Below are 27,613 nucleotides of genomic sequence, written 5' to 3'. Positions count from 1 at the left end.
TGTGTGTGTGTGTGTGTGTGTGTGTGTGTGTGTGTGTGTGTGTGTGTGTGTGTGTGTGTGTGTGTGTGTGTGTGTGTGTGTGTGTGTGTGTGTGTGTGTACAATATGGACAACAAATATATTTCAAGCAGTTATAAATCTTTAATTGTCACAAGGTAACAATGTGAGATATATATATTTTTCTCTTTTAATATTTCATAGTATTTAAAAAAAATGGTTAGTTATTTTGTGAATAACCTAAACCAACAGGAATGAAATATGAAAATGTATTCTTATGGGGCATGTAATTCGGTAGATATTCACAATTGAAATGTTTAGTCTTTGTTCGGATTTAAATGGACAGATTTATAGAAGCTTTTGAACAGACACACATTTTTAACCCCTTTTTAAAGAGCAAATAAACACTAGAAACAACGCCCTAACACACGACTGCTTTTTCATGGACAATCATTTTATAACAGCTTCCTTCTTCAATCTACATCTTACAGCATGTTTTCCAATATATGCATTCCTTTATTTAATGTTGGACAAAAATACAAGTACAAGACTTGCACTGGTGGAAAAAAAACTGTAACATCTAATCAAAAGTGTAAGGACTTAATAGACACATGTATGTTTATGTTGGTATCGTTGTATCCATATGAGCATTGCTGTTGTCACAGGTATGATAGGGCTTTTCAGCTCTATACAGAAGTAGCTGATGGGGGTGCTTTTAGAAACCTATAGTAAAATTAGTATCACCCCTATCATACATGTCATTTTTTTGCTGTTTCACACTAAAACATAAAAGGGCAAAATAATATCATACATGGCAAGCAATGTTGTCTAATAATTGGTTAAAAATGAGTGCCATATAACAAGGTTAATAATTATGTATTTAGTTACCAATTACATAAATATTGTATTTCAAGTTCTTCATAAGATGAAATAAACACTCAAATGTGTAAATACATGGATGTGTACAGTTCATAGAATCAACAATTAGATGATCAGAAAAGTGCGGACACCAAATGGCACAAACTACATCTAAATCATACCAGACTTACACACCCCAATTCAAAATGCATCATGACGGAATCCAAAAAGTCATCAGCCAGTTAATCAAAGAGACAAACAAATAGAAATGCTTTCAATGCATTTGGTAATATATACATTTCCAACTTTTTGCATCATTGTCAATGAAGAGAAATACAATTTGAACTGTACTGTAGCTTCAGTGTTCTGCACAAAGAATGGTAGTCCACTTAATGACACAGGTGCAGAAACAGACAAATCATCACTAACTGCAATACTGCATCACCCACTTACAAAATGCCCCTGTCCTGACTTGAAAACTCTTTAAACTGTAATATTCTAGTTATTATATTATGTGATCAAATTCCATTGTCTCAAAAGTAGCCATGGTAGGCTACATACCTCTTTCAATAACATAAAACAATAGACAACAGTCTTTCAATTGTTCCAGTGACATATGACAAACATTTGGAGGGAAAAAAAACATACAAGCTGGACAGCTGCATCGTTATACTTTTCTCTCCAACCAATTCGGATTTTGCGTGCATAGAACTTGCATAGAGAAAGCTCTGAAGGAGTTAGGGTCTCTTCACTATTTTTGCTACGTTTCTTCTGAATACCTTCACTTGAAAATGCAATTTGCTTTTATTTGTAGTCCAGAATCTCTTTTGGCAGATACAGGGAAATGACAAGAGTAGGTCCAGGTAAAACCACGATATAGATAGCCCTCGAACAGTGAAGATTAGATTCCCACACACTACCTCGCCAGACAGCGTATAGGTCTTGGTATATTGAACACTAAGGGATGCTCCCTGCCTCTGTATTACAGGAGTCTAGTTTTTAATTAAACAGCAACAAACATGATAGCTACCTCTGTTTAAAAAACAATACTGTTTGAGTGTGCTCAAATCCAGCTGGAAGCTAGCTGACACAGTGTAGGGAGAAAGAACAAGGAAGTGCATGACCAGGTCAAAGGGTCAATGCTTCATGTTGTCTCTCAATGCTCCTTTTTCATCCTCTTCTCTTTAGCTGTCAGCAGAGAGACACAGTGGCTACCAGAGATTACCCTCGTAAAAACATAGTCTCTTTTATCCAAAGCAATAATGAACAAATGTTCTGTGTACAGTGCATGGCCTATGCAGGGATTGAGCTCACAACCCTGCAGTAGAAAACACCACGCTCCAACCAAATGAGCCAACAGGACATCGGAAGTGGGTCACACGTCTGTACTTATAGCGCGAGTGTTGGTGTAGAAGTCCGGTGCTGGGTTGCTGCGATGCTGGCTGCTGCTCAGCAGGGAGCCATGCAGGGAGGGCAGGGCGAGAGCCAGGGCTGGGTTCTCATAGTGCGTGGGCATGTAGGTGATGCGCTCGCCGCCATTGTGCATCTCGTCGGTGGTTCGGATATAGAAGGGTGATTCGTAGGGCGAACAGGTGGGGCAGTAGTTACGTGGGGGGCCCGTGGCGTGGGAGGCAGGGAGATCCGGGGAGAGGGAGAGGGGAGTGACGGCCGTCCCGTCCACCCCGGGAGCACTGCATGCATTGCAGGCAAAGTGGGGCTGCGTGACGGAGCTGGTGTCCCCTTCTGACTCATTCTTCTTACAGCAGTAATACTGAAAGGCAGAGGGGAAGAGGGAGGGAGACGGAGAGAGGGATGTTGTGACAGTAAATAAGTGAACAGAGACTGTAGTGATTCTGAGGCTTAATATCTCTCTCACACACACCTACCTGGAGTCTACAGTAACAGAGCACTGCTATGATACACAAGAGTATCACCGTGGCGAGAATTCCTCCAGTTATGACAACAGTTCCAGCTGTCATCCGACCAGCTCTCCATCAAACTCTGAAGGCACAGGAAGCGGCATAATCATCACAGATGGCCACTGGACAAACAGAAATCTGGGTCGTATTCAGTAAGACACAATGTAGCAAAATCTTTTGCAACAGAAAACGAGAATGTGTGTTCTAATGTTCAGATAGTACCTTCCCATTTCATTCAGAACATGACCCAGACGACCCAGACGAACTGAATACCATAAAACATGAATATATTGTTCTATGGCAGTGTTTCTCTATCCTGGTCCTGGGATGTGCATTTTTGTTTTTGCCCTAGCACACTTCATTCAACTAATCATCTCCTCATCAAGCCTTTAATTTGAATCAGGTGTGTGAATGCTAGGGCAAAAACTAATTTGGGTCCCTAGGACCAGGATTGAAAAACCCTGTTCTTGGGAAGAAAGTGGCTCTCACGTTCAGCAAAGTGTGCAATAAAACCTGTAAGAGAGAAGATCATGGGCAGTGCAATGATCTCAGACAATGTCAATGATTAGTATACTGCAACATGCCTGCTTGTAATGTACAGTAGCTTTCTGTAACAGTGGAGGTGTTCTCCTCTCTTACTACTATTTAATTTCATTACTTGTTTGGTTTTTATTGGACCAGGACATTGGTATTCTCAATGACATCTCATTTGATAAGAGAATCGGGGGGGTAAGCCTCGATGACAGATTGGCCCCTGTGTACTGTACTCACATCAGAAGATTGTTCTGAGGGTGGGAGAGGAAACCCCAGGGCAGGAAAGGAAACCCCAGGGAGGGAGAGGAAACCCCAGGGTGGGAGAGGAAACCCCAGGGTGGGAGAGGAAACCCCAGGGCGGGAGAGGAAACTGCAGGGAGGGAGAGGAAACTGCAGGGCAGGAGAGGAAATCCCAGGAAGGGAGAGGAAACCCCAGGGAGGGAGAGGTAACTGCAGGGCAGGAGAGGAAATCCCAGGGAGGGAGAGGAAACCCCAGGGAGGGAGAGGAAGCTGCAGGGCAGGAGAGGAAATCCCAGGGAGGGAGAGGAAAATGCAGGGCGGGAGAGGAAACCCCAGGGTGGGAGAGGAAACCCCAGGGCTGGAGAGGAAACCCCAGGGCGGGGGAAGAAACCCCAGGGAGGGAGAGGAAACCCCAGGGAGGGAGAGGAAACTGCAGGGCAGGCGAGGAAATCCCAGGGAGGGAGAGGAAACTGCAGGGCAGGAGAGGAAATCCCAGGGAGGGAGAGGAAGCCCCAGGGCGGGAGAGGGAACCCCAGGGTGGGCGAGGAAACCCCAGGGTGGGAGAGGAAACCCAGGGCGGGAGAGGAAACCCCAGGGTGGGAGAGGAAACACCAGGGCTGGAGAGGAAACCCCAGGGCGGGAGAGGAAACCCCAGGGTGGGAGAGGAAACCCCAGGGAGGGAGAGGAAACTGCAGGGCGGGAGAGGAAACCCCAGGGAGGGAGAGGAAACCCCAGGGAGGGAGAGGAAACTGCAGGGCGGGAGAGGAAATCCCAGGGAGGGAGAGGAAACTGCAGGGCGGGAGAGGGTATCCCAGGGAGAGAGAGGGAGCTCCAGGGCGGGGGAAGAAACCCCAGGGTGGGAGAGGAAACCCCAGGGTGGGAGAGGAAACCCCAGGGCGGGAGAGGAAACCCCAGGGCAAGGAGAGGAAACCCCAGGGTGGGAGAGAAAACCCCAGGGAGGGAGAGGGATCCCCAGGGTGGGAGAGGAAATCCCAGGGCTGGAGAGGAAACCCCAGGGTGGGAGAGGAAACCCCAGGGTGGGAGAGGAAACCCCAGGGAGGGAGAGGAACCCCAGGGCGGGAGAGGAAACCCCAGGGTGGGAGAGGAAACCCCAGGGCGGGAGAGGAAACCCCAGGGAGGGAGAGGAAACTGCAGGGCGGGAGAGGAAACCCCAGGGAGGGAGAGAAAACCACAGGGCGGGAGAGGCAACCCCAGGGCGGGAGAGGAAACCCCAGGGAGGGAGAGGAAACCCCAGGGCGGGACAGGAAACCCCAGGGCGGAGAGGAAACCCCAGGGCGGGAGAACCCAGGGCGGGAGAGAACCCCAGGGAGGGAGAGGAAACTGCAGGGCAGGAGAGGAAATCCCAGGGAGGGAGAGGAAACTGCAGGGCGGGAGAGGCAATCCCAGGGAGGGAGAGGGAACCCCAGGGTGGGAGAGGGAACCCCAGGGCGGGAGAGGAAACCCCAGGGAGGGAGAGGAAACCCCAGGGTGGGAGAGGAACCCCAGGGAGGGAGAGGAAACCCCAGGGAGGGAGAGGAAACCCCAGGGCGGGAGAGGAAACCCCAGGGAGGGAGAGGAAACCCCAGGGAGGGAGAGGAGAGGAAACTGCAGGGCAGGAGAGGAAATCCCAGGGAGGGAGAGGAAACTGCAGGGCGGGAGAGGAAATCCCAGGGAGGGAGAGGAAGCCCCAGGGCAGAGAGGAAACCCCAGGGCGGGAGAGGAAACCCCAGGGAGGGAGAGTAAACCCCAGGGTGGGAGAGGAACCCCAGGGAGGGAGAGGAAACCCCAGGGAGGGAGAGGAAACCCCAGGGCGGGAGAGGCAACCCCAGGGAGGGAGAGGAAACCCCAGGGAGGGAGAGGAGAGGAAACTGCAGGGCAGGAGAGGAAATCCCAGGGAGGGAGAGGAAACTGCAGGGCGGGAGAGGAAATCCCAGGGAGGGAGAGGAAGCCCCAGGGCGGGAGAGGAAACCCCAGGGCGGGAGAGGAAACCCCAGGGAGGGAGAGTAAACCCCAGGGTGGGAGAGGAACCCCAGGGAGGGAGAGGAAACCCCAGGGCGGGAGAGGAAACCCCAGGGCTGGAGAGGAAACTCCAGGGCGGGAGAGGAAACCCCAGGGCTGGAGAGGAAACCCCAGGGCGGGAGAGAAAACCCCAGGGCGGGAGAGAAAACCCCAGGGCTGGAGAGGAAACCCCAGGGCGGGAGAGGAAACCCCAGGGCGGGAGAGGAAACCCCAGGGCTGGAGAGGAAACCCCAGGGCTGGAGAGGAAACCCCAGGGCGGGAGAGGAAACCCCAGGGCGGGAGAGGAAACCCCAGGGCTGGAGAGGAAACCCAGGGCGGGAGAGGTAACCCCAGGACGGGAGAGGGAACCTCAGGGCGGGAGAGGAAACCCCAGGGCGGGAGAGGAAACCCCAGGGCGGGAGAGGAAACCCCAGGGCGGGAGGAGATGATGATACACAGCGTCGTCATCTCGAGACCAAACCAAACTAAGCCCTGTTTAACACAACAAGAAATAAAGAATCCAATATCATTTCATATCATCAATCAATCACATTTATTTATAAAGCCCTTCTTACATCAGCAGATGTCACAAAGTGCTGTACAGAAACCCAGCCAAAAACTCCAAACAGCAAGCAATGTTGATGTAGAAGTACGATGGCTAGGAAAAGATGTAGAAGTACGATGGCTAGGAAAAGATGTAGAAGTACAAAAGCTAGGAAAAGATGTAGAAATACTATGGCTAGGAAAGATGTAGAAGTACTATGGCTAGGAAAAACAATATTTTTTATTTAAATCTCCATGTTACTGTTTCCTGGCTACACTTCCTTATAAGTTATCTTGAAGAAAAGAAAATAATATGTATATATATATATATATATATATATATATATATATATATATATATATATATATAATTAAAATAAGTTATCTTGAAGTACAAATCCTTGCCACAAGATGGGGCTGCAAATGTACAAACTGGTCAGAGAGGGAAAAAGACATCAGTGTGCTGTTCATGTCCGAAAAACAAAAACAATAGTTCACATCCAGGATGACGTTGTACAGACGTCACTACACTATTTGAAAGTGCAAGTGCATGCAGGTGTACCCTGAAGATGTATCCAGACTGGAATTATCTGGACAAATTCAGCCAATTACCATTCAAATGATGAGCTCTGACTGTAGCTGTGCCATAATACTGTCATTATTTATCCACCACTACACTGTAACCTGGGCTACACCAAGTCCAAACAATACATTCTATTTCTATCACAATATGGTGGTGAACAAGAACCTCTTCATCAAATAGTTATTAGTTATTAAGGGATTTATTAAGGGAGTTATTCATATATTTTAGTCGTCAGTCTCTCTGCTATCAGTGGTGTGTTTCACAGCACTGACTTTTAATCAGAGGGATAAGGAGCTGAGATATGCCTAGGAATCTAGGGATCAACCTATCCAGGTGATGTCAGATTGAAAACTTCGGTCATACTGACAGACAGACAGGCAGATGCCAATTCTAGTGTATAGTTAGGTATAGGCTGAAATACTGTGCATATAAACATGGGTACACACCATATTGGCTGTCCATTGTTGACAGACACACACACATTCACACACAGACACACACACCATAGTCGTATATAGACTGTTTGCCACAGGGGCTAACATAGATCACACTGCAAACTGGCACACACTCTGACTGACACTGCAAGTTGACACACACTCTGACTGACACACTGCAAGCTGACACACACTCAAAACCAAGTGCTCAGCCAGGCATGCAGACACATAGTCAGTCAAAGACCAAGACACACAGACACACGACACACACAAAAACAATTTAACTAAACCAAATCAAATCAAATTTTATTTGTCACATGCTTTGTAGACAACAGGTATAGACTAACAGTGAAATGCTTATTTACGGGTCATTTTCCAACAAATTGAAATAGTGACATGAGGGGTAAATACACAGTGGAATAAATACACGGTGGAGTAAATACACAGTGGAATAAATACATGGTGAGGTAAATACACGGTGGAGTAAATACACAGTGGAATAAATACATGGTGGAATAAATACACAGTGGAATAAATACATGGTGAGGTAAATACACGGTGGAGTAAATACACAGTGGAATAAATACATGGTGGAATAAATACACAGTGGAATAAATACATGGTGGAATAAATACACGGTGGAGTAAATACACAGTGGAATAAATACATGGTGGAATAAATACACGGTGGAGTAAATACACGGTGGAATAAATACACAGTGGAGTAAATACACAGTGGAATAAATACATGGTGGAGTAAATACACGGTGGAGTAAATACACAGTGGAATAAATACATGGTGGAATAAATACACGGTGGAGTAAATACATGGTGGAATAAATACATGGTGGAGTAAATACACAGTGGAATAAATACATGGTGGAGTAAATACACAGTGGAATAAATACATGGTGGAATAAATACATGGTGGAGTAAATACATGGTAGAGTAAATACACCGTGGAGTAAATTCACGGTAGAGTAAATACACGGTGGTGTAAATACACAGTAGAGTAAATACACAGTGGAGTAAATAAACAGTGGAGTAAATACATGGTGGAATAAATACACGGTGGAGTAAATACATGGTGGAGTAAATACATGGTGGAATAAATACACAGTGGAGTAAATACACGGTGGAGTAAATACAGGGTGGAATAAATACATGGTGGAGTAAATACAGGGTGGAATAAATACATGGTGGAGTAAATACACAGTGGAGAAAATACACAGTGGAGTAAATACATGGTGGAGTAAATACATGGTAACTAACGAATAACAATAACAAGTAAAAATAACATGGCGATACAGTGTTCAGACACTTTACTCAGTACTTTGTTGAAGCACCTTTGCCAGCGATGACAGCATTGAGTCTTCTGATGGTATGACACTACAAGCTTGGCACACCTGTATTTGGGGAGTTTCTCCCATTCTTCTTTGCAGATCCTCTCAAGCTCTGTCAGGTTGGATGGGGAGCGTTGCTGCACAGCAATTTTCAGGTCTCTCCAGAGATGTTCGATCGGGTTCAAATCCGGGCTCTGGCTGGGCCACTTAAGGACATTCAGAGACTTGTCCCGAAGCCACTCCTGTGTTGTCTTGGCTGTGTACTTTGTTGTCTTGTTGGAAGGTGAACCATCGCCCCAGTCTGAGGTCCTGAGCGCTCTGGAGCAGATTTTCACCAAAGATCTCTCTGTACTTTGCTCCGTTCATCTTTGCCTCGATCCTGACTAGTCTCCCAGTCCCTTGCAGCTGAAAAACATCCCCAAAGCATGATGCTGCCACCACCATGTTTAACCGTAGGCATGGTGATAGGTTTCCTCCAGACGTGAGGGTTGGCATTCAGGCCAAAGAGTTATATCTTGGATTCATCAGACCAGAGATTCTTGTTTCTCATGGTCTACGAGTCTTTAGTTGCCTTTTGGCAAACTCCAAGTGGGCTGTCATATGCCTTTTACTAAGGAGTGGCTTCCTACCATAAAGGCCTGATTGGTGGAGTGCTGCAGAGGTTGTTGTCTTTCTGGAAGGTTCTCCCATCTCCACAGAGGAACTCTGGAGTTCTGTCAGAGTGACCATCGGGTTCTGGGTCACCTCCCTGACCAAGACCCTTCTCCTACGATTGCTCAGCTCTAGGAAGAGTCTTGGTGGCTCCAAACTTCTTCCATTTAAGAATGACGGAGGCCACTGTGTTCTTGGCGACCTTCAATGCAGCAGACATTTTTTGGTACCCTTCCCCAGACCTGTGCCTCGACACAATCCTGTCTCGGAGCTCTCCCCATAATTCCTTTGACCTCATGACTTGGTTTTAGCTCAGGTGTGTGCCTTTCCAAATCATGACAAATCAATTGAATTTACCACAGGTGGACTCCAATCAAGTTGATGAAACATGTCAAGGATGATCAATAGAAACAGGATGCACCTGATTGTCACGCTCGTCATAATGAGTGGACCAAGATACAGCGTGATATGGTTCCATCCTCTTTATTATGAAGCGAAACTCAAAGAAAACAATAAATGCACAAAAAAGAAACGTGAAGCTGCTATAGTGCTAACAGGCAACAATACAAAGTCAAGATCCCACAAAACACAAAGGGGAAATGGCTGCCTAAATATGAACCCCAATCAGAGACAAGGATAAACAGCTGCCAACATAGAAATAGAAATCACCTAGATGACTCAGCCTAGTCACACCCCGACACTGACCTCAATTTTGAGTCTCATAGCAAAGGGTCTGAATACTTATGTAAATAATTGCTTTGTCATTATGGGGTAAACATAAACATAAACATAGCATTTCATCAATATTAGAATTAGGCTGTAATGTAACAAAATGTGGAAAAAATCAAGGGGTCTGAATACTTTCCGAATGCACTGTATACAGGGAGTGCCAGGACCGAGTCGATGTGTGAGGTAATTTAGGTAGCTATGTACATATAGGTAGTGGTAAAGTGACCAGACAACAGGACAGATAATAGACAGTAGCAGCAGCATATGTGGTTAATGTGAAAGTGTGTGTGTGTGTGTGTGTGTGTGTGTGTGTGTGTGTGTGTGTGTGTGTGTGTGTGTGTGTGTGTGTGTGTGTGTGTGTGTGTGTGTGTGTGTGTGTGTGTGAAATGTGCGCTGATAGAGGAAGTGTGGGCCCTCAGTCAGCCAGACAGAATTTAGTTTGAGCAACAGGGCAGATTGGATTAGTGGAGTCAGTATAATGAGATATAATCAGACGGCAGCAGGTGGACGCTGGGCCGCCACAGCAGGGGTCCTAGGCTCCACTGTGCACCACCACTTCCTGTCAGAAGCACGAACAGGAAGTGACCAGTCATGTCTGTTTTTGTCCACCTGCATCTTTCCAGATGTGGGCAATGATTTGCTCAGACGGTGATGTAACATCTTTTTTTGGTGCACAACTATGCCTGTCTAATAGTTGGCCAATTGAGGTAAAAATTGATATTGGCAATCTTTTCAAAAGGCCTCCTCCACTTAATAACTTGATTAAATCAAGATATTCACTCTGCTTTAAGTTAGCTTTCATGCATGCTGTCATATTACTTCGTAAGTTCCTTTGAAATCAGTGCTACACACTTAGAAAAAAAAGTGCTGGTTCTGTGGCTGTGGCTTTCCCCATAGAAAAAAACGTTTGGGTTCCAGGTAGAACCCTTTTTGGTTCCGAGTAGAACCCTTTTTGGTTCCAAATAGAACCCTTTCCACAGAGAGCTCTACATAGAACCCAAAAGAGTTCTACCTGGAACTACAAAGGGTTCTACATGAAACCAAAAATGGTTCTCCTAAGGGGACAGCTGCAGAAACCTTTTTTCTAAGAGAGTAGTGATAATCTAATTTCCTCATCTAAGTACTATTGAAACATAGTTTTATGACTGTAACACCAGAGCCTGTAGTAGTGCTTATCTAGAATCAGTTTTGCTTTTTAGATTATAATGAATAGACAGGATCGACCTGTTCCTAGATCAGCACTTCTACTCTGAGACTCTTTATGAATACGGGCCAAGGTTATTGCTACACAACCGCAATATATGTGATTGAAGGAGACAGGTATGGGGACACACACAGAACACACCAGACCATCTCGCAGCACTAAGTAATTTACCATCCCATCAGTATGGAACCATTCATTCAGTATGGAACCATCCCACCAGTATGGAACCATTCCATCAGTATGGAACCATCCCATCAGTATGGAACCATTCCATCAGTATGGAACCATTCCATCAGTATGGAACCATCCCATCAGTATGGAACCATTCCATCAGTATGGAACCATCCCATCAGTATGGAACCATCCCATCAGTATGGAACCATCCCATCAGTATGGAACCATCCCATCAGTATGGAACCATTCCATCAGTATGGAACAATCCCTTCCATTTGTTATGTCATTTCAATATTTGCAGAGAGCTAATCCTGGCTATTTCACCATGTATGTCATGGGACATGGGCTCCTGTTAGAGATTCTACACATGTGAACGCGCACACACACACACACACACACACACACACACACACACACACACACACACACACACACACACACACACACACACACACACACACACACACATAAACATTGTCTGAATTTCTCTCTCTCTCTCGCTCTCTCACAAACACACACAGAATACAGAAAGAGGGAGGGAGAGAGAGCTGGATGAGCCACTCACACACACCACCGCTGGGCCCAGATTAGAGAAACAATCCCATGGCCCGTCGCAGCCTTCAATCCCCTTACACAGCCTGAAGAGCCCAAACACTGATAAGACTGCAATACACGAACAGGCTGCCGCACCAAGTCGCACTGTCTCTGTCAATGGACCAAGTACATTTAGGGACACTTTTCTGGAAGGGCCCATTGTAAGGACTTTACGTAAGCAGTTCCAAATGTCCTCAGATTTGCAGAATTACGTAAGAACGAAGAATGCTCATGCCATTTTATGTCAACAATCTAAGATGAAAAGGGCTCCGAAATTCGGTCCTGGAGAGATGCAGTGTGTGGGGACCAGAAGTAAACAAACAAAAATTTGACCAACTGGGGACATTTTGTTGGTCCCCACAAGGTCAAATGCTATTTCTAGGGGGTTTAGGGTGAAGGTTAGAATTAGTGTGAGGGTTAGAATTAGGTTTAGGGTTAGGATTAGGAGCTAGGGTTAGTTTTAAGGTTAGGGTTAGGAGCTAGGGTTAGGTTAAGGTTAGGGTTAGGTTTAAGGTTAGGGTTACGGTAAGAGTACCGGTTAGGGTTAGGGGTTAGGGAAAATAGGATTTTGAATGGGACTGAATTGTCCCCACAAGGTTAGCTGTACAAGACAGTGTGTGTGTGTGTGTGTGTGTGTGTGTGTGTGTGTGTGTGTGTGTGTGTGTGTGTGTGTGTGTGTGTGTGTGTGTGTGTGTGTGTGTGTGTGTGTGTGTGTGTGTGTGTGTGTATGTATATGTGTGTGTGACTGTAGGTTGGTCCCTGTCAACACAGCCCTTCATCATTCTCCCTCTATCACCATTATAAGTGTGCCGATCGATGAGCTGACGCGCACACATTTCTGTTGCCATGACACTGGGGAGATGTTTCCTCGACCCTGACCAAGCCTAGCTTCCTAAAACAGCCTTTCATGCACACACACACACACTAACACACATTATTCACTCGCACATGCTCATGCACACAGGTTCACACACACACACTGCTCTAATCTAGCGTCTCATCAAGCTCTTCACCTCCATCTCCATCCTCCCGCCCATCTCACACCATCTCCCATCCCATTAACCTGTTGTTTCTTCATCCAGCCCATCTCACTCCATCTCTCATCCCATGAACCTGTTGTTTCTTCATCCAGCCCATCTCACTCCATCTCTCATCCCATGAACCTGTTGTTTCTTCATCCAGCCCATCTCACTCCATCTCCCATCCCATTAACCTGTTGTTTCTTCATCCAGCCCATCTCACTCCATCTCTCATCCCATTAACCTGTTGTTTCTTCATCCAGCCCATCTCACTCCATCTCTCATCCCATGAACCTGTTGTTTCTTCATCCAGCCCATCTCACTCCATCTCTCATCCCATGAACCTGTTGTTTCTTCATCCAGCCCATCTCACTCCATCTCTCATCCCATGAACCTGTTGTTTCTTCATCCAGCCCATCTCACTCCATCTCTCATCCCATGAACCTGTTGTTTCTTCATCCAGCCCATCTCACTCCATCTCCCATCCCATTAACCTGTTGTTTGTTCATCCAGCCCATCTCACTCCATCTCTCATCCCATTAACCTGTTGTTTCTTCATCCAGCCCATCTCACTCCATCTCTCATCCCATTAACCTGTTGTTTCTTCATCCAGCCCATCTCACTCCATCTCTCATCCCATTAACCTGTTGTTTCTTCATCCAGCCCATCTCACTCCATCTCTCATCCCATTAACCTGTTGTTTCTTCATCCAGCCCATCTCACTCCATCTCTCATCCCATTAACCTGTTGTTTCTTCATCCAGCCCATCTCACTCCATCTCTCATCCCATGAACCTGTTGTTTCTTCATCCAGCCCATCTCACTCCATCTCTCATCCCATTAACCTGTTGTTTCTTCATCCAGCCCATCTCACTCCATCTCTCATCCCATTAACCTGTTGTTTCTTCATCCAGCCCATCTCACTCCATCTCTCATCCCATTAACCTGTTGTTTCTTCATCCAGCCCATCTCACTCCATCACAAAGACACCACAAAGATCCCATAAATAAGGTGTATATGTAATTCTATGATTAACACTAACAGCAATAGAACTGCAGTAGAGACTAATAGAGACCATCTGCAGTAGACTAATAGAGACCATCTGCAGTAGACTAATAGAGACCATCTGCAGTAGACTAATAGAGACCATCTGCAGGAGACTAATAGAGACTATCTGGAGTAGACTAATAGAGACAATCTGCAGTCGACTAATAGAGACCATCTGCAGTAGACTAATAGAGACCATCTGCAGTAGACTAATAGAGACCATCTGCAGTAGACTAATAGATACCATCTGCAGTAGACTAATGGAGACCATCTGCAGTCAACTAATAGAGACCATCTGCAGTAGACTAATAGAGACCATCTGCAGGAGACTAATAGAGACAATCTGCAGTCGACTAATAGAGACCATCTGCAGTAGACTAATAGAGACCATCTGCAGTAGACTAATAGAGACAATCTGCAGTAGACTAATAGAGACCATCTGCAGTAGACTAATAGAGACCATATGCAGTAGACTAATAGAGACAATCTGCAGTAGAGACTAATAGAGACCATCTGCAGTAGACTAATAGAGACCATCTGCAGGAGACTAATAGAGACTATCTGCAGTAGACTAATAGAGACAATCTGCAGTAGACTAATAGAGACCATCTGCAGTAGACTAATAGAGACCATCTGCAGTAGACTAATAGAGACAATCTGCAGTAGACGAATAGAGAACATCCGCAGTACAGACTAATAGAGAACATCTGCAGTACAGACTAATAGAGACCATCTGCAGTACAGACTAATAGAGAACATCTGCAGTACAGACTAATAGAGACCATCTGCAGTACAGACTAATAGAGAACATCTGCAGTACAGACTAATAGAGACCATCTGCAGTACAGACTAATAGAGAGACTAACTGTCCTCTCCCAAGCCAACTATCCACTTCAGTTGATCCAGTTTATTTTATGCCATTGTTAATTAATTAAAGGATTAGAGAGAGAGAAGAGAGTGAGGAGAGAGAGGGAATAATTTAATTGGATAAGACACTGACGGTTAAAATTGTACCCTATTTCCTATATAGTGCTCTATGTAGGGAATAGGGTGCCATTTTGGATGCACAGTAAGCCATCTTTTTACATTCAGCAATTCATGCCAAAGTATTAGGCCTACACATTGATGGTGGATGGAGTGAGTTTCCCCTATAAAACGATAAGAGCTCTTGAAGACCTAGTGAAAGGCGCTATATTTTATAAATGCAAATCACATTCATAACACACAAACCTGTCACAAGACAGGGATATGTATTCCAAGCACCACTTCCAGATCACATTCACACATGACATCACATCCACATAGGCCTAGCGATGTTACACTGTCACTGAACATTATCCCCAAACAGTCATGGACATCAACACATTACGCATGCAATCACATTACCATATGCAGAGCCCATGTGTTGGATACACTGGGTACCGGCACAGACTAAATCCTTTTTCACTAGGATGTCATCAGCAGCCCCTCACACAGCCTCACGTCTTCTGAAGGTGAAATTCAACGTGGCCGTCTTGGCATACATTATCACATATTAGAGTGTTTCAAAGCCAACAGCTTGCAATAGGAGTGTATTTTTAACCATTGCGAGCTGGAGGTGTATCACTTCACCAAGCAGGCTCCTACCAATGGTTTAGTCATTGACACTGTGGCCTAAAAGTAGAGGTAGGATGTTTTCAGAAAGTTTTGATGAGTAGGGGTCAAAGCTCTAACTTTACCCTGCGGATAAACTTTCACCTCAGTGGGCTACATCAGGGTCACACAGAGTTGTTCTTGGTAGTCTTAAACACATCTACTTTGAAACAACAGTATGCACCTCACACACATGGTGCCATGTCAGATATAGAGTTGAAATGTATTTTGAGTTTGCATCCCAATATTACACTTCATATACACTGAAAGAAAAATATAAACGCAACGTGCAACAATTTCAAAGATTTTACTGAGTTACAGTTGATATAAAGGAATCAGTCAATTGAAACAAATTCATTAGGCCCTAATCTATGGATTTCACATGACTGGGAATACAGATGTATCTGTTGGTCACAAATTTTAAAAAAGGAAGGAGCATGTATCTGGTGTGACCACCATTTGCATCATGCAGTGCGACAGACCTCCTTCGTATAGAGTTGATCAGGCTGTTGATTGCGGTCTGTGGAATGTTGTCCCACTCCTCTTCAATGGCTGTGCAAAGTTGCTGGATATTGTCGGGGAACTGGAACACGCTGTCGTACACTTCAATCCAGAGCATCCCAAACATGCTCAATGGGTGACATGTCTGGTGAGTATGCAGACCATGGAAGAACTGGGACATATTCAGCTTCCAGGAATTGTGTACAGATCCTTGCAACATGGATCATGTTATCATGCTGAAACATGAGGTGATGGCGGCGGATGAATGGCACGACAATGGGCCTCAGGATCTCGTCACGGTATCTCTGTGCATTCAAATTGCCATCTATAAAATGAAATTGTGTTTGTTGTCCATAGCTTAGGTCTGCCAATACCATAGCCCCACCGGCACCATGAGACACTCTGTTCACAACGTTCACATCCGCAAACCTCTTGCCCAAACAACACCATACACATGGTCTGTGGTTGTGAGGCCGGCCAGTTGGACATACTGCCAAATTCTCTAAAACAACATTGGAGGCGGCTTATGGTAAAGAAATTAACATTAAATTCTCTGGCAACAGCTCTGGTGGACATTCCTGCAGTCAGCATGCCAATTGCACGCTCCCTCAAAACTTGAGACATCTGTGGCATTGTATTGTGTAACAAAACTTCACATTTTAGAGTGGCCTTTTACTGTCCCCAGCACAAGGTGCACCTGTGTAATGATCCTGCTGTTTAATAAGCTTCTTGATATGCCACACCCGTCAGGTGGATGGATTATCTTGGTCAAGGAGAAATGCTCACTAACAGGGGTGTAAATAAATTTGTGCACAACATTTGAGAGAAATAAGCTTTTTGTGCGTGTGGAAAATTTCAGGGATATTTTATTTCAGCTCATGAAACATGTGACCAACACCTCACATGTTGCGTTTCTATTTTTGTTCAGTGTACATCACTGAAATATAACAAAACTGTTTGACATAGAAACACCAGATTTTCTGAGGGTTTAAAAAAATAATGTTTATTTATTATACAATCATGAAGAATGTTAATAACATTCCACCCACTAGAGGGCCACTAGAGGGTGATTTGGTCATTCTGCGGCAGGAACTACCCTTCTCTGCCTCTGCTGCTTGAGCACATAGCCATATATCCATAAGGCATGCTACCATTCTCTACATGAGAGTATGAGAAGAAGAGAACCTTGGGCATTTTTACAGGTGATTGATCGAGACAGTCCTAAACTAAACTGCACTTGCCAACCAGTGTTTTCTCTAGCCATCTATGCGATACGTACAATACTTTATTGTCCAAATGCATGGCAATTCAAATGATACCCCCGGTAAGAACAGTGTAGCTAAACCACAACCACTGAGCACATCTGTGCTGTAATCTGGCCGCCACTATGGCATTCATCTCCTAGGAATTACATGTGCCTGACTGCCACACCAGTGATTGGAGCCCTTACCTTCCTTCAGGCCTCTAGGGAGAAGAGCATCTGTGAGCTGATACTCAATTATGCTGTAGTGCTCTTTCTCTCTCTCTCTTTCTCTCTCTCTCTCTCTCTCTCACACACACACACACACACACACACACACACACACACACACACACACACACACACACACACACACACACACACACACACACACACACACACACACACACACACACACACACACAACAGCCCTGTGTCGGTCTGTCTCTCTCGCTCTCTCTCTCTAGAACCTACATGGAACCAAAGGGAGTTCTACCTGGAACCTAAAAGGGTTCTCCAATGGGGACGGCCACTGAACCTTTTTGTAATCCTTTCTTCTAAGAATGCACCAGTCATCCAATCCAAAGCAGCTGACTGAAACGTAGAGCCTCGAGAAATAACGTAATATCTTCAGAACTGTAATAACCGTGCACCCACTTCCTTCTCTGCATACTATTCTTCAATCCATGTTCAACCATTAGTGGGATGACACAATCAAAGAAACCTTGGCCTCCATCTCTAGGTTATAATGTCTTAATTACAAATCCATTCTAATCAACAGAGATCGCATCTTCCTATAGACCTTGGGTGCTCCAACCTTACTTCAAACAGCTGACTGGAGCATGTTACGAACAGCTTCATTTTTCAGAGCCAAACTCAAATCCACTTACCCATGTGGCATCCCCCTAAATCTCAAAGTGGGCACAGGGAGCACATTATATTGTGGAAGTCGTAAAGCCTTGCCTCTGTATGGGATGCCTGGGCTTGCTATCAGGGAGCATATTATATTGTGGAAGCCTCCAAGTCTTGCCGCTGTATGGGGTGCCTGGGCTTGCTATCAGGGAACACATTATATTGTAGAAGCCTTGTCGCTGTATGGGATGCCTGGACTTGCTATCTTGCACAAAAAGCACAACCCAAATGGGATTCATGGTCACAGAGTTAATATAATTTGTGTCATTCTGTTATCCAGAGCTACAGTAGGCTCTAACTTCTTTGTGTTACAGTATGTTTGGCTGGATAGAGAACAGAGAGGGAGAGAGCCTCAGACCTAATTAAGAAGGGTTGATTCTATTGCATGTGGAAGAGCAGACTCATATTTTATGTTGTCTTATAATCTGCCTACCTTGCAGAAGAACATTGTTTCCTTGTTATTATAACTTAATTTTTGAACAAAATCGTAATCTTTCTCATTTTAACCCAGATAAGGTTTGGTTTAATGTTTGTTGACAACTCAATGAAATATGTATTTGCCTGAAGGGAAGCCATCTACAGTAAACCAGGGATGCAATTTCCCTACCAGTAGACAGGCAGCAAACCCTGGAAGCTGAATAGGTTGTTTCTGGTTATTTCTGTTAAAAGACAGGACCCATTTGATACATTAACAGAACCAAGCAACATTTGGTTATGGACAGCTATCCACAAAGAAAGGTAGAGCGAAAAGGACAGACAGTTATGGACAGCTATCCACAAAGAGAGTTAGAGGGGCAAAGGACAGTTATGGACAGCTATCCACAAAGAAAGGTAGAGGGGCAAAGGACAGACAGTTATGGATAGCCATTGGCCAAAATTTTACATTTTGGTTCAATTACTTGATTTTCTCCTGGTCATTTAGGTGCAGCATGGAATTCATTATTTTCCCTCCACCCTTGATAAAATCATTGGATCAATGATGACTTTCCTTTATAGATTACTGAGATGTATTATAGATGGTCCTCTACCATCCCAGGGTTCCTCAGTGTGTGTGGAGAAAGAGAGAGCGTCCGTCTCCATCGCCATCCCGCTCCCTGACCATTTCCATCTCCTGCTGAGGCTCTATGTGCCGACAGGGCACTCCGGAGAGATGAATGAACTCTCTACACCTCGCTGTAAAGCTATTCTCTACTCTACTAGTTGGGCTCTAATCTCGACCCCTGCTGTATGCTAGTCTGCTCCTCCTGAGTTCTACTCTTTGTCCTCCCCATAATCTGTATAGATTTCTGGTTACATCTGTTCCAGCTCTGTTCACTACTGCTCTGCTCAGCTCTCCACTGTTCAGCTCTTCACAGATTCTGGCTTGGATTCAATCGATTGCAGATAGAAGGAAAACTGTAGTGTGGAGTCACTCAGCATGTTTTGGTCTATACAATCTGTTCTGTTTAGCTCCACATCCTCACACACACTACTCACCACCTCTTCAAGACTCTACCTCTTCAACACTCTCTTCAAGACTCTACCTCTTCAACACTCTCTTCAAGACTCTACCACTTCAACACTCTCTTCAAGACTCTACCTCTTCAACACACTCTTCAAGACTCTACCTCTTCAACACACTCTTCAAGACTTCCTCTTCAATACTCTCTTCAAGACTCTACCGCTTCAACACTCTCTTCAAGACTTCCTCTTCAACACTCTCTTCAAGACTCTACAACACACTCTTCAAGACTCTACCACTTCAACACTCTCTTCAAGTCTCTACCTATTCAACACTCTCCTCAAGACTCCACCTCTTCAAGACTCTACCTCTTCAACACTCTCTTCAAGACTCTACCTCTTCAACACACTCTTCAAGACTCTACCTCTTCAACACTATCTTCAAGACTCTCAATACTCTTTTCAAGACTCTACCCCTTCAACACACTCTTCAAGACTCTATCGCTTCAACACTCTCTTCAAGATTCTACCGCTTCAACACTCTCTTCAAGACTCTACCTCTTCAATACTCTTTTCAAGACTCTACCGCTTCAACACTCTCTTCAAGACTACTTCTTCAACACTCTCTTCAAGACTCTACCTCTTCAATACTCTCTTCAAGACTCTACCGCTTCAACACTCTCTTCAAGACTACTTCTTCAACACTCTCTTCAAGACTCTCCCTCTTCAACACTCTCTTCAAGACTCTACCTCTTCAATACTCTCTTCAAGACTCTACCGCTTCAACACTCTCTTCAAGACTCTACCGCTTCAACACTCTCTTCAAGACTACCTCTTCAAAACTCTCTTCAAGACTACCTCTTCAACACTCTCTTCAAGACTCTACCGCTTCAACACTCTCTTCAAGACTCTACCGCTTCAACACTCTCTTCAAGACTACCTCTTCAACACTCTCTTCAAGACTTCCTCTTCAACACACTCTTCAAGAGTCTACCTCTTCAACACACTCTTCAAGACTCTACCGCTTCAACACTCTCTTCAAGAGTCTACCTCTTCAACACACTCTTCAAGACTCTACCTCTTCAAGAATTCCTCTTTAACACTCTCTTCAAGACTCTCAATACTCTCTTCAAGACTCTACCCCTTCAACACACTCTTCAAGACTCTACCTCTTCAACACTCTCTTCTAGACTCTACCTCTTCAACACTCTCTTCAAGGCTCTACCTCTTCAAGACTCTACCGCTTCAACACTCTCTTCTAGACTCTACCTCTTCAACACTCTCTTCAAGGCTCTACCTCTTCAACACTCTCTTCAAGACTCTACCGCTTCAACACTCTCTTCAAGACTTCCTCTTCAACACACTCTTCAAGACTCTACCTCTTCAACACACTCTTCAAGACTCTACAGCTTCAACACTCTCTTCAAGACTCTCAATACTCTCTTCAAGACTCCCTCTTCAACAATCTCTTCAAGACTCTACCTCTTCAACACTCTCTTCAAGACTCTACCGCTTCAACACTCTCTTCAAGACTCTACCTCTTCAACACACTCTTCAAGACTCTACCTCTTCAACACTCTCTTCAAGACTCTACCTCTTCAACACTCTCTTCAAGACTTCCACTTCAACACACACTTCAAGACTCTAACGCTTTAACATTCTCTTCAAGCCCCTGCAGGTTTAACTCACAGAGCCCCCAGAGGAGAACTGGTCTGCAGGTTTAATTCACAGAGCCCCCAGAGGAGAACTGATCTGCAGGTTTAACTCACAGAGCCCCCAGAGGAGAACTGGTCTGCAGGTTTAACTCAAAGAGCCCCCAGAGGAGAACTGGTTTGAGGGTTTAACTCAACTCACAGAGCCCCCAGAGGAGAACTGGTCTGCGGGTTTAGCTCACAGAACCCCCAGAGGAGAACTGGTTTGAGGGTTTAACTCAACTCACTGAGCCCCCAGAGGAGAACTGGTTTGAGGGTTTAACTCAACTCACAGAGCCCCCAGAGGGGAGCTGGTCTGCGGGTTTAACTCAACTCACAGAGCACCCAGAGGAGAACTGGTCTGCGGGTTTAACTCACAGAGCCCCCAGAGGAGATCTGGTTTGAGGGTTTAACTCAACTCACAGAGCCCCCAGAGGAGAACTGGTCTGCGGGTTTAGCTCACAGAACCCCCAGAGGAGAACTGGTTTGAGGGTTTAACTCAACTCACAGAGCCCCCAGAGGAGAACTGGTCTGCAAGTTGAACTCAACTCACAGAGCCCCCAGAGGAGAATTGGTCTGCAGGTTTAACTCACAGAGCCCCCAGAGGAGAACTGGTTTGAGGGTTTAACTCAACTCACAAAGCCCCCAGAGGAGAGCTGGTCTGCGGGTTTAACTCAACTCACAGAGCACCCAGAGGAGAACTGGTCTGCGGGTTTAACTCACAGAGCCCCCAGAGGAGATCTGGTTTGAGGGTTTAACTCAACTCACAGAGCCCCCAGAGGAGAACTGGTCTGTGGGTTTAACTCACATAGCCCCCAGAGGAGAACTGGTTTGAGGGTTTAACTCAACTCACAGATCCCCCAGAGGAGAACTGGTCTGCGCGTTTAGCTCCACTCACAGAGCCCCCAGAGGAGAACTGGTCTGCGGATATAACTCACAGAGCCCCCAGAGGAAAACTGGTCTGCAGGTTTAACTCAAAGAGCCCCCAGAGGAGAACTGGTCTGCAGGTTTAACTCACAGAGCCCCCAGAGGAGAACTGGACTGTAGGTTTAACTCAAAGAGCCCCCAGAGAAGAACTGGTTTGAGGATTTAACTCAAAGAGCCTCCATGAGATGGGAATGCTTATAGGGCACACCCTGGCTGGCAGAAATGTTCTCCACACAAAGTACTTTAGTTAGCTAAATCAGCGACTAGCTAAATCGGCATGCACTTGAAGCTTGACTGTGTAAACGGCAGTACGAGTGAACTACGACTTAGCTAGTATGTTGCAGGTTTTGCTAAAATGAACAGATGTTATTCATCATGAATTTGGGGCCATGACCGAGTTTGGGAAGCCCTGCAGAAGGGCAATTCAAAAGGATGGTTTAGTACCTTTTTACTGAAGAATGTGTTTGATTTCTATAACTGTTATGCTTTTCGTGTATTGAGATGTATACTGATGTGTATAGTGTATACTGATGTGTATAGTGTATATTGATGTGTATAGTGTATACTGATGTGTATAGTGTATACTGATGTGTATAGTGTATATTGATGTGTATAGTGTATACTGATGTGTATAGTGTATATTGATGTGTATAGTGTATACTGATGTGTATAGTGTATACTGATGTGTATAGTGTATATTGATGTGTATAGTGTATATTGATGTGTATAGTGTATACTGATGTGTATAGTGTATATTGATGTGTATAGTGTATATTGATGTGTGTAGTGTATATTGATGTGTATAGTGTATATTGATGTGTATAGTGTATACTGATTTGTATAGTGTATACTGATGTGTATCGTGTATATTGATGTGTATAGTGTATACTGATTTGTATAGTGTATATTGATGTGTATAGTCTATATTGATGTGTATAGTGTATACTGATGTGTATAGTGTATACTGATGTGTATAGTCTATATTGATGTGTATAGTGTATACTGATGTGTATAGTGTATATTGATGTGTATAGTGTATACTGATGTGTATAGTGTATACTGATGTGTATAGTGTATATTGATGTGTATAGTGTATACTGATGTGTATAGTGTATATTGATGTGTATAGTGTATATTGATGTGTATAGTGTATACTGATGTGTATAGTGTATACTGATGTGTATAGTGTATATTGATGTGTATAGTGTATACTGATGTGTATAGTGTATATTGATGTGTATAGTGTATACTGATGTGTATAGTGTATATTGATGTGTATAGTGTATATTGATGTGTGTAGTGTATATTGATGTGTATAGTGTATATTGATGTGTATAGTGTATACTGATTTGTATAGTGTATACTGATGTGTATCGTGTATATTGATGTGTATAGTGTATACTGATTTGTATAGTGTATATTGATGTGTATAGTGTATACTGATTTGTATAGTGTATATTGATGTGTATAGTGTATACTGATTTGTATAGTGTATATTGATGTGTATAGGGCTCATCTGTGAAAGAGACATTGGTCTCAGTATGACTCCCTGTTAAAATAAATGTTAAATAAAAGTGAATCCATTACAACCATACTAAATGCCTGGACAGTTGATACAGATGGATCATTCGGGGGATTGCATTGACACAGCTCTTTACGAGGCTTTCTCAAATCACTTTTAACAACACTGGGGTAACTCATCCCAACTCTTCTCCTGCCAATGTACAGCCAAGCACCTACCTGGGTGCTGAGGAAAGCAGAGGGCTGCACGTTTGACATCAGCATAGAACAACTGAACTGTGTTTCTGAGAAGGTTTCCTTGTTCTGGAGTAAAAACAGCAACACCAGAGAGTGTAGCTGATGAGTCACCCTAGATAAACGAACAATTCCTAAGTACAGTCGTAGTGTTCCAAGAGCGAGGCAGGTGCTGGTGAGGTGCTGTGCCAGGGATCTGCCCCCAGCTCTGCCTCCAACTCTGGCCTGACAGTCTTCATTCACCTTGGCAGTGTTTCAATGCTCTGCTGCTGTACTCGTACTGCAGATGGCCCTGAGCACTCGGCAGAGCAGCATGGTGCTTTCACCAACCCCAAAAGCTGCTGTGCAAACAGAAAGAGAAGAACCCACAGTCGTTTCACACGGATAAAATCTCAATTCTTACCCCGAATGCGGAAGAACTACAACATCCATGTTTGATTGATCGTTAAATATTCTATATGTTTTAAATCTTATAGAGACGGGTGCAAATCTTAAGTGCGCTTTGCCTGTCGTGTCAATGTTTGGATGTTTGGATAGACAGAGCAGAACTGATCTCCAATAATAGTCTATTTTCGTTCCCCTCTGGCCAAGCTGCCGTCCAGCTAACACAGTGGATTGTTACTCTTTGTCCAATTACATTACAACTGATGAAGAAACCCTGTGGTTTCATCATGGTCTTTGGGTTTTGAATGCTCCTACTCAGCCCACAAGTTCTCTCACTCATCTTTTTGATAGATCCATCTCTAACTTTGCACTTGGAAACACCAGGATCCTGCAACTATAAAATCTAGGCTTTTCAATATTTTAAATATCAATCTAGCAATAATATATGTTTTAATCACAGAGTAGTTTTGGCAAAAGGTATTGAATCTCCCTGGAAAAGCATTCATCTCCGCCTGTTCTCCAAGGGAATGCATCCATGGCAACGTCAGGAGGTGGTTGTAAAACCTGACCAAAAGGAAAGGGTGAGAGAGTGCTTCCTTCTCTAGGGCGAGTTATGGGAGATACCAGATACCAATCCAGAAGGGGATATCATCAAGTATATATTCTGTAACTTCTCTTGGGGAAAATATAGCTTAAAATAGTTCATTACATTTACAAACCAGAGGAGCAACTAATAGAGTATGTTCTACCGTTTGGTTTCATGTATGAAGGGGATGTATATCTGTGCTATTAGATCAGCTAGCTACAGTAGCTGCTTTAGTGGTCAATGAAGTCTTCTCTCCTGAGATCTTTGACTATCCTCCTCTGGTAAATGAGACGTTTTAACCCACTCTCACTGCACTCTCACCTCACTTACTGTGCTGTATGTAAGCAAAAATGCACAAGAGGAAGTGCTGTATCGTAAATACAGTCATGGGTAAATGGTGTTGTTCGGTCCGACATGATAGAGGACGTTTCTCATGTGTGTGCTAAAAAGCTTGAAATTCAAAAGTGAAAGATTGTGTCCGAGGTCGGACAGGCAGACAGCGAGGCTTACATTAACCCCTGCTGCAGGAGATGATTCGGAAAGCTACATGAACATGATATTCTTATGGAGGCACAGTAATCTTTTTCAGATGGAACTGTTAGCAGGCATAGGTGTGCCTTTGACCGCCAATACAGCACGGCTTGGAAATGCTGCTCATCCAATCAGCATCCAGGATCCAAACAACCAGTTGAATAAGTATTTTAAAACATCACTTAGATCTCAGAAGTTAAAATGCCAGAGGGAGACTTTGACATGAGAGATATGGAACTTTTAGAACAAGGAATGCTTATGTAATGAAGGTGGAGAGAGGAGTAGTGCAGGGATTTATTTTACTACAATAACCTTATTTTCAATTTCAAAACATGATCGTAATTAAGATGTAATTACTCACTGCCTCACCACACCTCTAATGAGTTTCTACATGGATAAATACTGTATCATCAAGTTATTGACTGCACTTCTAAACACTGGTTGGTACCTAGTGAAAAAGCTCAGTAATGCATTGTGCCGTAAAAGATGGTTAAAAAATGAAAATAAACCCTCACTCAAGACATGGGCTATCAGCTCCATCAACAGAAGCCAATGGGATTGCACTGTAAGTAGCCTACAGTATGACATGGCATATCCTCTCTATGTTGTAGCTGTTATCTTCTGATCTCATATCCTGTTAGCCACATATGGACAACACTGCAGAGTCCCATGGGAAATCAGTCCATTGCAGCATTGCCTCTGCTGAAGGTGAAAGAATAAGGGGGAGATGGCATGATAGAGTCAGAGAGAGGACAGGCAACCTTAACAATCCTTTCTTATTGAGTTGTCTTTTTCCCCTCTCTGTGTTCATTTGTCAGTGAGTGGGCTCAACATCCAGACCTGCAGCATAAACACTTCATTTTGACTGTGAGTGTGTGTGTGTGTGGGGGGGGGGGGGGGGGGGGGGTGAGTGTGTGTGTGTGTGTGTGTGTGTGTGTGTGTGTGTGTGTGTGTCTGTGTCTGTGTAACTCATATCCTCTTCAATATGACAGTCATGCAAGCAGCACTGTGTCCCCAAAGTACAAATCAATGTTTTTGAGGGGGGGGATTACATGTCAGAGCTGTTATTTAAGCATAACATAGTTCACAGTAATACTTAAATCGAATGTGAGGTATAGGTTGAAATGGTAGCCTATACCTTGAGTTTCATATTGTTCTCAGCTACATTCTACAATTAGTGGGTTTTAATCGTTTCGGGTTAATCGACAACTACTGATACCCATAACAGGCACATTTCACGTTCAAATACTTGCAGAAATAGACTCAAGAGAGCCACATTAGCCTATAATGTTTGATCCTGCCAGGTGGTACACTATAAAGTCACATTTCTCCACATCGCCGCATGAATCATTTTTATTATATTCTGGAGACAATAAACAAACGCTACCACAGATCTGTCCATAAACAAAACGTTCATAACTGAATGGAACGTCTGGATTTATTTGACCAAGTATGTGAATGTTTAAGGTTTTCCAGAACGAATAGAATATCTCAAAATGTTGTAGGCTATTTCCCGTCGTCCGATAATTGAGCCCACATCACAAAACGAAGGTTATACTTACCTGTCGGACACTGTGGGTGTTACATTGTTCGTTTCCTCAACTTGCGTTATTGCTCTTGAGTTTTACCACGGTTAAAGGTACGGCAAAACGTTATTGCATTGCCGAAAATAAAAGAAGGCACTTGATAGGCTACGGATTGCAGCGGGCTGTCATCCGATGAGTAGCCTGCACCGTGTGTTGTCTCTGGAAGAACGCAACAGTCTTGGTGATGGATAGTAGGCTATGTTCAATAGAGGTCAGAGAATAGGAATAACCATTATCATCCGGTGAAAAATAGGTATCGTTGTGATAATTTACTTTACTCACGAAAAATATATGGAAGAAATACCCACACGCGAACTTGTGAAAAGCAAATAATCGATACGCATCTAATTATTGTTTGGAAAGAATGATGGAACTAACAATGTTACGCCCTTAAAACTAATTGAATTCGTGGAATCCTTTCATATTCTCTGCGCAAAGAAACTCAGTAATCCAGAAGGTGGAAATGCAGATATCCAATCCAACAAGTTAAGAGTGGATGAGTGAACGGCTAGGTTGGTGAGAGAGATTGCATGCGCAGGGCCACTTCAACGACCCTAGCTAGAG

General features: G+C 44.2%; 1 protein-coding gene across 2 annotated transcripts; it reads right to left on the bottom strand.

The window, feature by feature from the left end:
- Nucleotides 1-120: 120 nt before the first annotated feature.
- On the bottom strand, nucleotides 121-27,613 carry LOC109888527 (protein FAM163A). Of its 2 annotated transcripts, XM_031822469.1 has the most exons (3): nucleotides 27,026-27,613; nucleotides 2,741-2,855; nucleotides 121-2,625 (listed from the first exon to the last, which is right to left on the bottom strand). In XM_031822469.1, exons 2-3 carry the CDS (start codon nucleotides 2,831-2,833, stop codon nucleotides 2,230-2,232), a joined length of 489 nt encoding a protein of 162 aa, XP_031678329.1. In that variant the 5' UTR covers nucleotides 2,834-2,855; nucleotides 27,026-27,613; the 3' UTR covers nucleotides 121-2,229. The 2 variants fall into 2 exon arrangements, with proteins under 2 accessions (XP_031678329.1, XP_031678330.1); XM_031822470.1 differs by lacking the exon at nucleotides 27,026-27,613 and having other exon boundaries at nucleotides 127-2,625; nucleotides 2,741-3,605.

This window comes from Oncorhynchus kisutch, linkage group LG4 (genome assembly GCF_002021735.2).
Source record: "Oncorhynchus kisutch isolate 150728-3 linkage group LG4, Okis_V2, whole genome shotgun sequence".
Classification (NCBI taxonomy): Eukaryota; Metazoa; Chordata; class Actinopteri; order Salmoniformes; family Salmonidae; genus Oncorhynchus; species Oncorhynchus kisutch.
This window is presented reverse-complemented; position numbering and strand designations above follow the sequence as displayed.

Excerpts from the sequence above, each read along its gene's own strand:
- LOC109888527 (XM_031822469.1), bottom strand. The coding sequence starts at position 2,833 with ATGACAGCTGGAACTGTTGTCATAACTGGAGGAATTCTCGCCACGGTG. Across the intron at positions 2,626-2,740 it reads TCTGTTACTGTAGACTCCAG|TATTACTGCTGTAAGAAGAA; the intron begins GTAGGTGTGTGT and ends TCTGCCTTTCAG.